The sequence below is a fragment of the Acartia tonsa genome, chromosome 10 (assembly GCF_053477335.1).
Source record: "Acartia tonsa isolate MP-2025a chromosome 10, ASM5347733v1, whole genome shotgun sequence".
Lineage (NCBI taxonomy): Eukaryota > Metazoa > Arthropoda > Copepoda > Calanoida > Acartiidae > Acartia > Acartia tonsa.
The window spans coordinates 34,726,236-34,744,720 of NC_137269.1; the positions used below are offsets into that span (position 1 = coordinate 34,726,236).

Genomic DNA, 18,485 nt, shown 5'->3' on the forward strand with positions numbered 1-18,485 from the left:
GTGTGGAAAAGAAGGATGTGGGTTGTGGGGAAATTTTCACTTATAATTGTTTCTCAGAATCCTGGTCCCTTGTACCAACCTGTATGTGATCAATAATTTCAGAGTCTTGAAACCTTCTACTACACACCACTGATTTCAATAATGCGGGAGACGAAATTTTTCGACAATATTATTTGAACTTATTAACTTTCAGATTTTTTCCTCGCCAGGATTATGGAGAGCTAAAGCCAGCATTGTTAACAAGCTTCCTCAACTTGCAGATCAAATTGATCAGGTATAGTTGATTATCTCATCGTATATAGATAGCTTTCCGTGGGTATTAAAATGAAAATTCAAACCGGTTTTGTTAGCCCCTAGGGGGAAAATACATGATTTTAATTGTGGCTGAGAACCGGTTCTAATCTACGTGATATTAATCGGTTTCAAAGCCATAAGGTAATATTTTCCGTGGCGCAGATCTCTATAATTAGGTGGGGAATGTTTGACTGACCTCAATTTAGATGCAATTACTAAAATGCCTGGGTTTTCAACCCCTCAAAATGTATCAGCTTATCTAGCACTGAAATCGCCCTCGACCCCTCTCCCTTTATTTTTGATATAATTGGGGTTATTTTATTTACTATGCTTTAACCCAGCATGGCCCTCTAACTCGGCGAGGTCTTTACATGTGGTGCCCCAACCCGACCAGGCTACCTTCCATAGAACCCAATATAATGAAACCCTACCTGACTTAATTTATCAAAAAGACAAACAAAACACTACACCTTCTCTTATTTTAAGTTATTTTCAATATCAGGGATGTAATTTTATTTTGTGCTCGACTAGGCACTTAGAGGGAAATCACCTGTTATATTTTACCTGTTATTTTATTTTATTTCTTGTTCAGACAGGTATACCCGGAGAAGGTGTGTGTGACATAGCTCATGCTCTGGTACTTGCTGGTCATTCTACTTCTCAGGAATACAATAATTAAGTCATCCAATAGTCAGGAATTATGTGTTTTCACAAAATCTCTTTCTATCTCATCCGTAGATAACAAACCCTTTCATTGCACAGCATTTGTCTTTATTGTACTTTATTGTGGACCAATAAAATTATATTTATAATGTCACACTCCTGTCATAGCACCAGTTTCTACCATATATAATGCTGGAGGAAAAATTAATCCGCAGGGTTGGGGTTCTGCAATATTTAGGTCCTCTGCAGGGTAAGGTACTGCCTTCAGTGCTCAACATGTACTTTGTGTGATAGTACCACAAATATTATTAAAATTAATGATCCTTTGGCTTGTTCTGCCCTGGTTAGACTGATCATAAAATGATGCTTAATATTCTATGATAAAGGCGTGGATTCACAAGATGATCGAGCTTTTAGACGATAAAAACTATGGTAAGTCTTCTTTTTATCATTTCAAAAGTGACTAGGTATTCTATTGTTTTTATTCAAGAAAAGTGGAAATTGAATTTACAAGATTTTTCCCAAACCTGTTTGGCTGAGTTACTTTTGTGCTTTAGGAAAAAATATGAAGTGATAAGTTAATTGACTATAAATTGATGTACCAAAAGTTTTTGAGCATTTCAATGAAAGAAACGTTTTATATCTTTAGCGACCAGTTGAATTTACTTCTCATTCATTTTAAATTTGTGTGGTTACAAATGCTGATTTTTTATCAGGTTGTGCAGTAGCTATGAAGTTTGAGAACTTGTGTAAATCAGCAACTTGGCAGCATAGTGTTACAAGCTTCCTATTCAGGTATAGTCAGCAACTTATTATTTAGATATTGCCACCATATGTATTTAAATGAGACTTTTCCCATTAGGATAATAAAGGTATTAAAAAGAGAAGCTTTCGGTAAATCGTCAGTTACTCAAATCCAAAGATAGTGTAGCTGGTTCACACTTGGGATGGCAATCCGTCAAATTTTTGGACTGGATTCGGATTCGGATTCTTACAAGAATCCGTCTAAAAAAAAGACGGATTCCCGCGGATTCCGGATTCTTATTTTTGGCGGATTCCGGATTTGGATTCCGTATTCTAGCAATATTTTTAAAGGCATTTTTTAAATTAAAAAATTTAAGTGCTACATATGTCTTAAAAATCAATGTTCTTGGTGTTCTCTATAATTCACTTCCGAGAATAGAACCAAATTTTAAAAGATATTATATATAATGATGATAATCTTTGCCTTCAAAAAGGCGGAGTTGAAAGAAAAAATTCAAGACGCTAATTTTAACCCACCAAGAATCCGAATCCGCTATTAAAAAACGATTCCGGATTCGGATTCCAAAATTGGCTAAAAATTTGGCGGATTCTGGATCCCGGATTCGGATACGGATTGCCAACCGTTGTTCACACAAACAGTCTGACAATCAATAATATTGTATAATAGATTTGATTCAAACTCATAATTTGAAATTATCTACAGGCAACGAGTTTGGTCAATAGTGTATCCTATCTTATCCAGCGAGGCCAGCAAACAGGACAAAATTAATCATCTGTCAGCCCTGTTAACCTTACTACCACAGGTAAGCCTTCTATCCATTATTTAGTAGAGCAGCTACTCTATAACCTTATGTTTGTCAGTCTTTTAAGTCTGATTATGTCTAGGTAGAAAAGGGACATTAGACTTTTTTTTGACACTGAAACCTAAAATTTTAAGGCCACATTATCTTATTGATTTGCTCCAAAATTTTGGATATACTAATATATCAATACTGATACATTGACAATTTTTTAAGGGATTTATGCATTAATTATTATGAAATGTAGTAGAAGGTAGAAATTAATGATTTTTAAAATAAGAAATACTAGAAAAAAAGAAATTCGACCCCTATCTCTTTAGAGGACAGCTGCTGACCTCCAGTCTTATGGATGAAGCTAAATACGTGTTAATGATAAAAATTACTCCCAAAATTATACAAAAATGATTTTTAATGTGTTAAAAAAATTCATTTTAAAATCTTGATTTTGATGATGATGGCCTTTAAGATGCTCCTACGGGTAGTGTTGGTGAGCCAAATGTTATCAAAGTGCATGACCATGATGACAACTTATATATTGAACTATGGTTCATTTTTTGTATTTATAGCAGCCTCCAGTCAATCAGTATTAAAAAAGAACAAAAATGCAATTTTAATTACTCCAATTCATAAGGTAAATACTGTCATTTTTAGAAGATGTTTTTTATTTCTTGTCGGCAGGCTCCATTGGAGATTGCTATGGCTACAAAAAATGGTACATAGGTTGTTAGACAAGTTGTTGTAATGGGCATGTACTTAGGTAACATTTGGCTCACAATCATCACCAATAGGAGCATCTGAAAGGTCATCATCCTCAAAATCAAGATTTTAAAATGTTTCTTTTAACACATTAAAAAGCATTTTTGTATACTTTTCAGGTTAATTTTTAACTTTAACGTGTATTACATCCATTAAACTGAAGGCCAGCAGCTGACCTCTAAAGTGATAGGGGTCGAATTTATTTTTTTTCTAATATTTCTTATTTTAAAAATCATTAATTTCTACCTTATACTATATTTCATAATAATTAATGCATAAATCCCTTAAAAAATTGTTAATTTATCAGAATCAATCTTTAAAACAGGAGAAAAGTGCAAAAAAAATCGTTTTTCCATTGATTTGTTTTGGATTTGCATATCTTTTTGGTTCACCAGTTTTTAACCATGATGGTGTTTTTGAGATCTTGTGCTTCATTGGTGCTGATTAATAAAAAATTTACGGTGGAAACTTGTAACCAAAAGCTGCATCTACATTTTATATTTACAGTGAAATCATCCTAAATGAATATTAAAGCTGCTATTCTGCAAATTCAGATTTGCCTATTTTTTTTGGTTCGCAGTTTATATCTAGTATTCCACGAATATAACAATGTACAATCTTAAGATTAAACCCGGTTCTTTTAGCTTGAGCCTTTGGCATTTTCACAGCTAAAGATATCTGGTTTTGATCTTATAATTGTACATTTTTATATCCGCGGAAAGCTGTTAATAATATGATGCGATATTATCAAATCATTGTTGTGCTGTTTCTTCATTAATTTCTACCTTATACTATATTTCATAATAATTAATGCATAAATCCCTTAAAAAATTGTTAATTTATCAGAATCAATCTTTAAAACAGGAGAAAAGTGCAAAAAAAATCGTTTTTCCATTGATTTGTTTTGGATTTGCATATCTTTTTGGTTCACCAGTTTTTAACCATGATGGTGTTTTTGAGATCTTGTGCTTCATTGGTGCTGATTAATAAAAAATTTACGGTGGAAACTTGTAACCAAAAGCTGCATCTACATTTTATATTTACAGTGAAATCATCCTAAATGAATATTAAAGCTGCTATTCTGCAAATTCAGATTTGCCTATTTTTTTTGGTTCGCAGTTTATATCTAGTATTCCACGAATATAACAATGTACAATCTTAAGATTAAACCCGGTTCTTTTAGCTTGAGCCTTTGGCATTTTCACAGCTAAAGATATCTGGTTTTGATCTTATAATTGTACATTTTTATATCCGCGGAAAGCTGTTAATAATATGATGCGATATTATCAAATCATTGTTGTGCTGTTTCTTATGACCACCGTACTCATTGTTATCAGGTACCTAAACCACTGTTGGAAGGTAAGCTGTCCAGCCTGCTACCGCTGCTGGTCAGAGGACTAAAGCTGGAGGCCGCACAAGGTTATACAATTATGGTCAAAGTAAATTAAAAGAGGTTTTTATTTACGCCAATAGATGGATGATAGGATTAGTTTTGTTTATTTACAATTGAAATAAAAGCCAATTTTAGTAGAACTAATTTTGTTAAAATTATTGTCCTTTTTTTTATTGTTTGTGTTTTTAATGCCTTATTTATCTAAAGTTGTAATTACATGAAACTTTTTTTCACATCTTTCTGAAAATCTATTGTAATCTGCGGGCGGGTTGGTTGGACACTCTCCCTCTCCCCCTTTCCAAGATTAAGATAATGATGTATCCCCCCCCCCCCTCAGTATTTTTCAAGAATTATTTAAGAATGGTACCTCTCACCTTACTTCAATTCATGAATGGAGATAAGGTAGGGACAATGGAATGTAAATTGAATTGGTATCTTAATTGGCACAAAAAATTATTAAACTGTGATTGGTTGGTTCCAGGCTAGTAGAGTCATAATATTTTAACCAATAAGTTATTCTGTTTATTGTTATTTGGTATGCACATCAATTAATCTTCCATTGTCTTATCCCTTAAGATTCCTGGATTAACGGACGGACAGGCACCATTTTATTTATTAATTTAAATTGCTTGACTTTAAATTTGTAAAAATATTGAACAGAATCTGCCCTGATATCTCTGAGCAATATTCTCATCACGCAACCTTCTCTAATCAACTCCTACATCAGAGAAATAGGTAACAGTTTTTAACCAGTAAAATAACTCGTACGGCAACGTGTCTGCTTTCTGTAGAAGTTGGGGATTGTGTTTAGTTAGGACCACATCGTGTCATAACTCGAGACGTTAATAATAGTACGTTTTGCTAACATTACAACCTCAAATAACTATAATCAAAAGGTAAGACTTCCAGACAAAATTATGCAAACTGCATAATATCTTTGCCTTTTTTGGCTGTTGTACCTGACGTTAAAATATCGTGTAAAGCAGCCAAGCTCTTACAAGCTACAATTCATACCAGGAAAACTACTTTGATGAGTTTAAAGTGCACTACAGTTTACATTTTTAAATAAAATTATGATTATTACTCCTCTTTTATTTCTAGCAAAATGTTTTAAACAGCAATTAATGGACGTAATTGTCCTTGTTTATTTAAGTACTAGCCTCTAGAAGCCTTATGGGGCTCTTGAATGGGGGGGGGGGGGGGGAGTCGATAAAAAGTGTTTTAAAAATTTGGGGAGCGGGTGATTTTTTTTTTTCATGGCGATTTTCTCGGGAGGGTGGGAGGTGGTACCTTCCCCCAAAATAGTTGTAAATCTCCCCAGGACCTTGAGGCTACCCTGTAAAAATCAATACACACATACACACACAGACACACAAAGATCCTGTTCCTTTATTGTAAGGATCATTATTGTCTGTATAAAATTTATTATTTATAATTTCATTATTTGCAATATTAAATATTATTAATATTTTACATATTAATTTATTTTAATAGCTCTTCTGGGAATAGTCCCTTTCCTAACATCGCCCTATAAGGGGCGATTCGTCGTATTTTTAAAATGGCTTCTATAGGTTATTTTAGGTTAGGTTAGGTTTTATTGGGTTAGGTGATTGCCCCATGGGGTTAGATAATTGGCCCCGCAGGGTTAGAGCCCCCTGCAGGGGCTAGAAATAGGAGAAAAGCTACTGTGAAAAATACGTAGAATCGCCCCATAAGGTGATGTTACGAAAGGGACTATACCCGTTCTTCTAATTATAAAGAAATTACCCAAATACTGTAAATAATCAAATAAAGTATTTAATGATTATTATGTACATAGCAAGGAGATAAACATGATAAGAAGAGTAAATTGTTATACAGTTAGAATAGGAAACTTAACAAAAACATATATTTAACTCTATTTTCATTCTAACAAATATATTTATTATTTTTTATTTTTAGATGTTCATAATTAATTTTGAAATAATTAACTTATCAAACTTAAACATAGGTATGCTGAGAAAGATTGCTATCAGACAGACGTATGGAAAATCCTAGTTGTATAGTAGCTACGCTACTAATAAAATATTATTAAAGAATGTTTCAATATTTGACTGGCGGCATATGTAAATAGTTATTACATTTTTTAAAATAATTTTCTTATTTTGGTGCTTTTCCTGTAAGTGACCAGCGAGCACAAAACCCATTCCCACCCTTATTTTTTAGATAAATTGAAAATATTGGTTTAGCTATGCCTAACACTAATCTGGTAGGGTTCAATGCACCACCAGGCACTTTGTAAGAAACCTACACATTCACCACCATATAAGTTTTTGGTTCATCTAAAGAAGACGAAGTAAAAGGACGGACATAACCTTGATAAGATTTGATCTCAGATGGGTTAGGTATGCCTAAGGTGCCTATAGAAGCGTCATGGAATGCTTTACAAATAACTCGACACAACCTAGGGTCTATCTATTATATTTCATGTACTTTGTAGGAGTACTTTGCCATTTGTACGATGAAATAGTCTGAAAATTTGACATTAAACGAACGAAAGTACTTCAAATATCGAAAATAGACCCTAGGTTGTGTCGAGTTATTTGTAAAGCATGCATTGACGCTTCTATGGAAATCATAGATATTAGATATAGTATTAGACATCAATTATAGCTTAAACATAGCCCCTAAGAGGTTAAATGTTAGGAAGGTAATTTCTGCCAGTTTTCGGAAGAACTTCGTCTGTCTTACATGATCCTAGGTTTTTTTTCTATAGCTTATATTTAGCCCCTATGAGGTTAAGTGTTAGGAAGGTAATATCTGCCAGTTTTCGGAAGAACTTCGTCTTCCTTACATGATCCTAGGTTTTTTTTCTATAGCTTATATTTAGCCCCTATGAGGTTAAATGTTAGGAAGGTAATATCTGCCAGTTTTCGGAAGAACTTCGTCTTCCTTACATGATCCTAGGTTTTTTTTCTATAGCTTATATTTAGCCCCTATCAGGTTAAATGTTAGGAAGGTAATATCTGCCAGTTTTCGGAAGAACTTCGTCTTCCTTACATGATCCCAGGTTTTTTTCTTCTGAAAGTCATTAGTTTTCTAAACAAAAATTATTATTTCTAGTTGATGGATGCCTTCTGCTGACAAGAAAACCAACACCATTAAATCTCAGAATAAAATCTTTAGGAATATTATTCTATTCAAAATATATTTTCACAAATATAATAGTTATAAGTAATTATTATTCACCCCATTTACCCCTAAACCCTAATAGCGTCTTTAAAAACTATAAAGTTCACATCCCACTTTACTTCCTCTGGGGATATCAAGAAACGTATTAGGCACACCCTTGGGATAAGTACATACCATTTTGTAGCATTAGATCATTTGTAGCGCCGCCGAATAGAAAGTTTAGATGAATATCAAATTACAATATTGGGTAAGAACAATCTAGCCATATTATAGTGTACATATTTTGGCGCTAAAAGGCAACCATACACCTCTTCAATTCCTATTTAGTTTGTACTACAACTTATCCTATCCAACGAAAAGCAAGTAAGGCGGACTTATTCAGTTTTTTATTCCCTCCTAGTCCTAACCTCCCACTAGTATTTAATATTATCACTTTTCTTAAGAAGAAGAATAATAGTATTGTACTTTGTCAGTTTGTTTGAAGTACATTGGTATGATCACTAGTCCTGATACTATAGCTCTTAGCTCCTCTGTCACTCATGACCTACAACCAGCTATACAGGTATGATCACTAGTCCTGATACTATAGCTCTTAGCTCCTCTGTCACTCATGACCTGCATCCAGCTATACATACAGGGATGATTACTAGTCCTGATACTATAGCTCTTAGCTCCTCTGTCACTCATGACCTACAACCAGCTATACAGGAATGATCACTAGTCCTGATACTATAGCTCTTAGCTCCTCTGTCACTCATGACCTGCATCCAGCTATACATACAGGGATGATTACTAGTCCTGATACTATAGCTCTTAGATCCTCTGTTACTCATGACCTACAACCAGCTATACAGGTATGATCACTAGTCCTGATACTATAGCTCTTAGCTCCTCTGTCACTCATGACCTGCAACCAGCTATACAGGTATGATCAGTGATCACTAGTCCTGATACTATAGCTCTTAGTTCCTCTGTTACTCATGACCTACAACCAGCTATACAGGTATGATCACTAGTCCTGATACTATAGCTCTTAGCTCCTCTGTCACTCATGACCTACAACCAGCTATACATACAGGGATGATTACTAGTCCTGATACTATAGCTCTTAGATCCTCTGTTACTCATGACCTACAACCAGCTATACAGGTATGATCACTAGTCCTGATACTATAGCTCTTAGCTCCTCTGTCACTCATGACCTGCAACCAGCTATACAGGTATGATCAGTGATCACTAGTCCTGATACTATAGCTCTTAGTTCCTCTGTTACTCATGACCTACAACCAGCTATACAGGTATGATCACTAGTCCTGATACTATAGCTCTTAGCTCCTCTGTCACTCATGACCTACAACCAGCTATACATACAGGGATGATTACTAGTCGTGATACTATAGCTCTTAGCTCCTCTGTTACTCATGACCTACAACCAGCTATACAGGTATGATCACTAGTCCTGATACTATAGCTCTTAGTTCCTCTGTCACTCATGACCTACAACCAGCTATACAGGAATGATCACTAGTCCTGATACTATAGCTCTTAGCTCCTCTGTCACTCATGACCTACAACCAGCTATACATACAGGGATGATTACTAGTCCTGATACTATAGCTCTTAGCTCCTCTGTTACTCATGACCTACAACCAGCTATACAGGTATGATCACTAGTCCTGATACTATAGCTCTTAGTTCCTCTGTCACTCATGACCTGCAACCAGCTATACAGGTATGATCACTAGTCCTGATACTATAGCTCTTAGTTCCTCTGTTACTCATGACCTACAACCAGCTATACAGGAATGATCACTAGTCCTGATACTATAGCTCTTAGTTCCTCTGTCACTCATGACCTGCAACCAGCTATACAGGTATGATCACTAGTTCTGATACTATAGCTCTTAGTTCCTCTGTCACTCATGACCTACAACCAGCTATACAGGTATGATCACTAGTCCTGATACTATAGCTCTTAGTTCTTCTGTCACTCATGACCTACAACCAGCTATACAGGTATGATCACTAGTCCTGATACTATAGCTCTTAGCTCCTCTGTCACTCATGACCTACAACCAGCTATACAGGTATGATCACTAGTCCTGATACTATAGCTCTTAGTTCCTCTGTTACTCATGACCTACAACCAGCTATACAGGTATGATCACTAGTCCTGATACTATAGCTCTTAGCTCCTCTGTTACTCATGACCTACAACCAGCTATACAGGTATGATCACTAGTCCTGATACTATAGCTCTTAGCTCCTCTGTCACTCATGATCTACAACCAGCTATACAGGTATGATCGCTAGTCCTGATACTATAGCTCTTAGCTCCTCTGTCACTCATGACCTACAACCAGCTATACAGGTATGATCACTAGTCCTGATACTATAGCTCTTAGCTCCTCTGTCACTCATGACCTACATCCAGCTATACAGTTATGATCACTAGTCCTGATACTATAGCTCTTAGCTCCTCTGTCACTCATGACCTACAACCAGCTATACAGGTATAAAAGAGTTTTATAAAGAAATACTATAGTTACTCCATTCACTAATAATTTTTTTAATGTTTTTTTCGTTTTTGTGGGCCAAGGGACCTCTAAAACAATGGTCTCCAAATACCTAAAACCCCATATCTTTCATTGGATTTTCATTTTTTCGATAAAAAGTATTATTCAATAATAATCGAATGGCCATTTGCCAAAGTAGTAGGATGTATTTGAGACTGTCTAAATACAAATATTATTCTTTTACCAAATCTTTCTTAAGTTCAAAGGTTTTTGTATGACTGTACACATAAGGACAGCACATACCTAACTTTTTTTTATTTCCAAAAGGCATAAGGTTTCACAAAAACTAATCTTGTTATATAATAGGACCACAAGCGTGTTGTACGTGAGGCTGCAGCGAAGGCTAGAAATAGATGGTTCCTGGTTTCACAACCTTGATTAGTTAATATCTAACTTAGATATACCACCTTGATTTTTTTTTGTAAAGAAGGTGTCTTAACTTTTATTTTTATAGCTAGTCGGTGTTTCTAAAAGTATATATTACGCCTATTTCTTATGCCTCTGTAATGATATATTTAAGTTGAAAGTTTTTATTCTCGTGGGTTCAAAAAATAGATTTTTTCAATAATTACTCAACAGAATTAAAAAAGTAAAGTGTCAAATTAAAGATCTTACTATTTTTGTTCATAATGGCAATTTTCTTCTTTTTTTGTTGCGTTTTAGTACCTTAAAACCCTACTTAATTTTTTATAAAAAAAAAACTTAAATTACTTTAAAAATAAGAGGTCTACAAAAAAAAAACGATTGCATATCTGAATTCTATGGAAAATTTTACATCTACTACTTACTAAAAACACCGACTAGCTATAAAAATAAAAGTTACGACGCCTTCTTTAGGGATAGGTAAATAGAAGATAAATTGATATTTCGAATACCATATGCAGCATTTATTAAGGGGCACACATAATATTTGATGTCAATGAATGGGGAAAAGTTATGACAATAATAGGTACTTATAATAATTTTTTATCCATCTAGAATTTTTCTAAATGTTCTAAACACATTTTTATGAGTAGATCCTCCTTCTCTTTAAATAAAGTAGCCAATTTTGTTTGAATAACCTAAAAGGGAGATGGGATATTTAATTTATCTTCCATTGACTTATTCCTGTTTAGTAAAGGGAAGGGGAGGGGGGGGGGGGGTTAATGCAACCATCTCGTAATCAATGATTAAATGGCACTAAGAATTCGAATTTCGATCTGAAATTTTTCATGAGTAATCCTTGGTAGGTCTATTTTCCCTAAATCGAACAAAAAGTTGGAAAAGTAACGACTGGCGGCTTAGCCGTTTAGTCGTTTTTTGCCTATTTTCAGGGCAAATTCATCATTAATTACGGAGGAATCAACTTTTTAAAATTTCTAGTACCAACAGCTACCGGCTAGAACCGTTTGATTAGGTTTTTGAGCGACAAAAAGTATTATGTGGAGATAGGTTTCGTGACTAATATGCTCTTAAGATTGGCAAAAATTGGCAAAACGGCTGAGCCGCCAGCCGTTAACCGTTACTTTTCCAACTTTTTGTTCGATTTAGGGAAAATAGACCTACCAAGGATTATTCTTGCAAAATTTCAGATCGAAATTCGAATTCTAAGTGCCATTTAATCACTGATTACGAGATGGTTGCATTAAACCCCCCCGCCCCCCCCCTTATATGGAAAATGATTTTAAGCCACAGTTTAACACCAGTAAATTTTGTGCTGCAAAGTTTTCGACTGCAACAATGTAACCAACCCTGTCAGGGAGGGAGGGGACATTTGACTGTAAACTACAATCGTACCCAAGGTTTTTAACTACGATCGCTCAAAAACTTTGGGTACTTATGATTTTTCATTATTTGATTCCAAACAGGTAGTGCTAAACTTATCAACAAATAATCTTCATAAGGGCTAATTTTCTGGATCATCATTGGGTAATGGTATATATCAATTTATCGTACATTGTCTTATCCTTGAATCTATGCACTTCAAAAATCTCGACAATTAACAATTAATGCACAAAAAGCTCAAAGTTTAGATAAACGCGCGAAAAAAATTTTTGCCATTGCTGTATCGTAATTTCTGTTTCTGTAGCCCTTAGAATCGGCTATAAAGCTGTATAGACGGCTACAATGCGGCAAGCCGTTTATCCGTGACTTTATTAAATTAGTGTTAGTCTGCGGCTTCATTTTATTAATCTTTATTTTAAATATGTAACTATTATGTAAAAGGCATTTATTATTTTTTTACAAATAAAATATTATTTTCTTATTTTACGTTTATTGATATTTAGTTTTTTAATATTTTACTTGCAAAGCTACTAAATAATGTTCTTGATTGATTGATTAGCCATAGTTTCTTAGGGTTTGGGCCTAAGTAGTCATGGAGTAGTCTGAAACACTTTTGTCTAGCCACTAGGGCTATCAAGCTCCACGTTCAAGCACATTACGACTTGACCCGCTATCTCATGAGAGCTACTTATTATTAGCTCACCCTCGCTGAGTATGGCAGGTGTCCCTAATTAAGTCACCGTAATGAATGACGCTCTTCGCAGAGGAGCTTGGGATAAGGGTGTACTGATATTATGTACGTATATTGAGTATCCAAACTAACTCAATAGTCCCCTTCTAACACAACCTGGGGAAGTTGTGTGATTATTATTGCGAATGAGAAATTCAAGTCAACACACGGAAAATTGAACTCGAACTCTAACCACCTAAGCTCAGTGTGTTACCACTGAGCCACGGCACCCCTTTAAATAATGTTCTTATTTCAGTTGGTGTGAATTTTTTTATCTTCTCTCGTCTAACTAGTTACCCTACCTCGTAAGGGCGGGTTTCTCCTTCGATTTTTAATGATCATCTAGAGAATCCAGAGCATCATCCGCATGCGATACTCTAACCATTTGATTGCACGACCTTTACATGATAAGTCCTAACTGAATGGTAAAGCGTTGCGCCTGTTTATGGGGTAAGGCATACCCCCTACTCTTACTATTTAAGTCGCGCACCTGACATAGCAGCAGTAGGAACCGTTTTTAACGTCGTTAGCTATAACTCGGTTTTTGCCCGAGATTTAAACTTTTATCTACTGAAGTCTTTTTCTGGGAGTGGGGAGTACATAACCCCATCTAGGTCGGAATGAGGGGGTTAATCATACTCTCCAATATGTGAAAACCCGTGAAATGAAATATATAAATTACCTTTTTCTTTTTTAAAACTTTGATACTACTTTGGTTAAATGTCTCCGTATTTTTTTTTTAACTAATATTGAAATTGATCAAGAATAAAAACTTCCACATGTAGCCGAGTAGAGACCTCATTGGACACTTAAAGTAAAGGGGGCGGGGGAGTTGACCCCCCCCCCCCCCCATTTTCAATAGAGATCAGGGATGCGGAGCCGTTTGATTTATAGGCGCTGAAAATAACGGCGCCGTATTTTGCTCCGGCTTCAACCTAAAATCAACAAAAAAAAATTTAAAGTCTATTTATGACTTTTTGAAGTTTTTAAAAGTTAAATTTTTGAGAAAAATGGACTTATTTACACACAGAGTTTCCAAATTATGATGGATAAAAAATCTCGGTAATTTCCTCTTAGAAATATTACCGAGCTGGAGAACGCCAAAATCTCTTTTTTAGCTAACCCGGAGCCAGAGCCGTTTTTTAAGGAAAATAACAGCTCCGGCTCCAACAAAATATGGTGCTCCACATCCCTGACATAGATTTAAGAAGAAAAATCAAATAAAATTATGTGGTGGAGGGAGTTATTTTTTTTCATAAAGGGTAGTGACATACAAATATATCTGTGAATTAGAGAAGCTGCACAACAAAATAAAACAATATGTTTAAAAATTAATTATTAAAGCAACAAAAATCCAGTTTTCTGGCAATAAATTGAAAAGCGTTATCCGAAACTGTAATAACAAAAAGTAAACTTGTATCAAAAATGCTTTTACTGAGGACATAAATCATGGAATTTATAACATCAATGTGCTTCTTGTTGGCGAGTGAGAGGGTGAACACGAGCAGATACATCATGATATAGCAGCTACTGGTTTTTCAATACGGATACGTTAGTAAATTTATGTGGAATTATTACATAAGCATAAAATTTAACGTATTAACATAAAAAGTTACACGAGCTATCCAAAGTTTAAATTTAAAAAAAAATACTTCAGTATCATTTCAACTTTTACCCCCCCCCCCCCCCCCCCCCCCTAGAGAAATTACATGGAAGGGTATTTTTCCCTAATGCTTAATCCCTTTGGGGGTGGCTACCCAACCTAAACTACGTAAAGTATAACAAAAACACATGCAAAACTTCCCCCTACCTTGATTTAAATTTCGTGATGTTTTTACCATCTAGATTTATATTTATTTTTTTAGGTTTCTATACACCGAACATCCACTCTTAAATTGATATGCCCATAATTTATTTGTGATTTGTCACTTATAAATGTTGTCAGCCTTGTTTCTTTCTAAATTTTGTATCCGAAATTTCCTGATAGTTATAAAGAGAATGGAGGTATAGCTGCCGACATGTGTTATCATGGAGTTATTCTGCGGGATGGCCGACGTTGTAGTACTGGGTTTTTATACAATATCTATAGGTTTCTAGTAGTAGTAGGGTTTATGGTGGACGCAACAATTAACCCCACCCCCTGATCAAATTATAAAAAAAGAATAGGGTAAGGTATTTTATTCTATGCTTAATTCCTGCGGGGCCTCTACAAGTGCTCTAACCCTGCGGGGATAATCAATTTTAAACTTAAAACTAACTTCTCATTATTTTCATTTTTTTTCTAAAATTCTGGAGGGGAGGTATTCGTGCTCAATAAGTTGCTAGTTGGAGAAGTGCGAGATTACTTTACCTAAAGAAAGCTTACCTGAGAGTTAACAAACCAAACTTATGGAAGATCTTGAAGAAATAAAGCTAGAGTAATAATGGACCTTTATGGACAACCTTCTATAGATATAGAGCAATAGTTTATTTGAAAATAAAATTTCCTATCACACCAAAATGTATACACTATACTAATAACTAATAATATGGTCGAATCGTTCCAAAACTATCTTAAAATTTATGAATTAATCATCTGTAGTAATATATTTATTGGATTATCTACTTGATATTGTTCCTAGTTGGTTGTTGTTGTTGATGCTGAGTGTGGACCCTATTTTTAACAGAAATTTTTAGAAACGAAGCTTTTCTATAATAAGGGTCGGTCCGTAGTTAGGTTTGTCCGTCAGTCCTGAACGGATAGCTATTGTTGTTAATATAAACATGTCTGAATTGTCCAAGCGATATCAAACTTTGCATGATGATTTCTATAGCAATAAGGTATAATTTAGGAAGTATAGCGTTTCTAATATCGTTACCTGAAAGTCTACACTACATCCATTTAAAACATGCTGACTTTTTTGACAACAAATATTATAATGATCCTATTCATCTGATTTTTGGATAATTATTTCTATCATAACAAAAAAATATAAGAAATATCAACAGTCAACCATACAGAAAACGAAAGAGAAAATTCTCCTCTAAACTTCACTGATTTTTTAAGAGAACTTCAAATCTAATATTTGTGTTTGTTTGACTTAAAAGAAGCACTTGACAAATTAGTTTATGTAAAAAAACATATATAAGGTAAAACACTGTATATGTTGTCTTAGGATATCTGTGAGTCTGTCTGTCTGTTTCTACTGAAAGATCTTTCTGTCCTCTGAACCGATATTGTTTTCCTTTACATAGCTTCTCATAGGTCCTAGGAAGGTTTATAACTATTTTGGGGGAAGGTAACCACCACCCATAAAAATTTAACATTAACTTTTTCTTTTTAACACTAAAAAGAAAATGGAGGGAGAGGGGTCAAATCACCCCCTTCCCATTAATACCCTTAGCGGCCTCTATAGTGGCTTTGCCGCTAGTTACAAATATTTCTGTTGCCTGTTTTTAGTCTTGAGTTTTGCCAGAAATGAGTAGATGGAACAGAATGCTATGAGCACCACGGGAACCACAACAATACCCTGCAGGCACACCCAGCTCAAAATGGAAGTAGGCATAGAAATTCATTGTATGAAATGTAATAATGTAAGCTTTGGCGCATGGGAAAAGTGTGATGGAATAGTAAGTTTGTTAGATAAATTTTTATGGATTTAGGTCTAGGAGCAGGAGCACTTAACAAATAAAGCTTTTTTGAAAAGTAATTTTTATCTTTTTGAATAGAAAATTTGTAAGTATATCATTTGTAATGATTATTAATTGATTGATTAACTTTAGCTATTTGATCAAGAAGTTATGCCATAACCCCTCTACCATTTTTGGGCAGAGAGTAAGGGAGGGGACAATGGATCGAATATTCAATTTTTAGGAGTCTCAGACTTTGGGTACTGGCTTAATGGGAATGTGCAAGAATTTAGCAGTTTCTGACTGAGTTTGGGTACTTGCGCATGAAATGCCGCTACTTGTTATGTATGTTTTGAATATTGCAGACGGGTAGAAGGGATAAGGGAAGTGGGGGCAAGGGAAATAAACACTCGTTGTGTTAGTTTGGAATGTAGCAGACGGGGAGAAGGGAGGCAAGGGAAATAAACAGAATAAAAAGGGGCAGTCATATTCTTGCTAGCAGCTGGCCGGGTCCAATAATCTTGTAATATAAAAATCACACAAAAAAACCTCAATATATTTCATCAAAAACAAGTTGTGATTTTACTTTACATGACGCTATGTAAATCTATTATTCAATTAACAATCCCTTTATAATTTCCTACAAATTTATTGGATTAAACTGGATTTCATGCCCTTTCTTTGATAACTCTTATATTGAATTAATTGCCCATTGTCCCCTCCCTTACTCCCTGATTTTTGGGGGTTTGGTTATTCCAGATAGTTATAGGTCTCTAATTTATGGAGTTATATTATTTACAAATAAAGGTTATAATTTTCAATGATATAGCTAATTATAAAGTTGTTGAAAAATATATTCATAACCGCATTAAAAAAATAATCTTAAAGTCCTTGTGATTTTCAAATTGTTTCAGTGTAAATCTTATATTAAAGAGATTAAGAGCACTTTCTATTATCCAATTATCAATCTTAACATTTTTAGTAATAAAGGTATTATATAATTCACTTTGTCTGTCCATCTGTCAGTCATACATTTTCTCAGCTGCTATTCAAAATAGACAACGAATACCAATCATCATTTAGTATATAATTCACTTTGTCTGGCAGTCATGCAACAATCTATAAATATTAAAATAAATGAGAGAGGTTTTGTAATTTTTGTTTATTTATATATAATACATATATTTATACTCCTGATTTGATCGAATACTCTTAATCTGTTTTCACATTAAAGAGATTTTCTACTTATTGATACTGTCATCCTTGTTTCTTTATTGTTTTTAATACCATAACAACAATTGTTTACATGTTGCTATGGCAAAGAAAAAAATTTCCTTAATTTGCATTGATTGAAAAACAGTGGAAAATTCTGGTTTTAAAAAAGTAAACAAAATCCTAGTTTATCCTTTATCTTTTTGTTTTAGTGCAATTTAGATTTTCAACAGCAGTCCAAAAATTGCTTTGGTCAAATCAGTATTATAATTGTGCACAAAAAAGCAACTTTTTTATTTATTTAAATTTGTATAAGCTAAATCCTACCAGTCAAAAAATCATTAAATAAGACTTATAATAATTTTTTAGCTTATTTTTGGTAAAGTTTGGTGTTAGCATTTAGTCAAATGCACTCACTAAACTGTTCTTAATGTTGACCATTTCATAAATATACATTTTGTCAAAATTAGGAACAGTTTGACCTAATAAGCGCATTTGACACACAACATTACGAGAAAAATACGCGAAAAAATGACCCTCTTACTGACAATTTGACAAAATCCTACTTCCATTTGAAATGAGCTGTGCCTGAAAAAACTTGATAGAAATGACATGGTCCACCCGTCTGTTGAGACTGATTAGTTTGATGGTCATGTTCACCTCAATTTTGGCCTCTGAATGTAGGACAGCTGACGAGGCTTTGGGAAAACAGAGATGACCGGCTTCCAGTAACTCTCCTTTTTTTGGTATAG

General features: G+C 34.4%; 1 protein-coding gene and 1 long non-coding RNA gene across 5 annotated transcripts in view; both read left to right on the forward strand.

Annotated features, from left to right (window-relative positions):
• Mms19 (MMS19 nucleotide excision repair protein) overlaps window positions 1-10,969 on the forward strand; it is a 63,512-nt gene extending 52,543 nt beyond the window's left edge. Inside the window, exons 27-37 of one of the 4 annotated variants that reach the window (XM_080174461.1) lie at window positions 194-274; window positions 887-956; window positions 1,342-1,389; window positions 1,674-1,752; window positions 2,426-2,525; window positions 4,616-4,697; window positions 5,332-5,406; window positions 7,774-7,834; window positions 8,314-8,333; window positions 10,001-10,071; window positions 10,725-10,969. In XM_080174461.1, coding sequence (XP_080030587.1) covers window positions 194-274; window positions 887-956; window positions 1,342-1,389; window positions 1,674-1,752; window positions 2,426-2,525; window positions 4,616-4,697; window positions 5,332-5,406; window positions 7,774-7,834; window positions 8,314-8,333; window positions 10,001-10,071; window positions 10,725-10,796 — 759 coding nt within the window. In that variant the 3' untranslated portion in view covers window positions 10,797-10,969. Of the gene's footprint in view, window positions 1-193; window positions 275-886; window positions 957-1,341; window positions 1,390-1,673; window positions 1,753-2,425; window positions 2,526-4,615; window positions 4,698-5,331; window positions 5,407-7,773; window positions 7,835-8,313; window positions 8,405-10,000; window positions 10,072-10,724 lie in introns of all 4 variants that reach the window. The other 3 variants (XM_080174460.1, XM_080174459.1, XM_080174462.1) reach the window with 3 other exon arrangements.
• A 581-nt stretch (window positions 10,970-11,550) lies between these two features.
• On the forward strand, window positions 11,551-12,663 carry LOC145329964 (uncharacterized). The gene is made up of 2 exons (XR_013883194.1): window positions 11,551-12,102; window positions 12,563-12,663. It is a non-coding gene; the product is annotated as an uncharacterized LOC145329964 (long non-coding RNA).
• The last annotated feature ends 5,822 nt before the right edge of the window (window positions 12,664-18,485 follow it).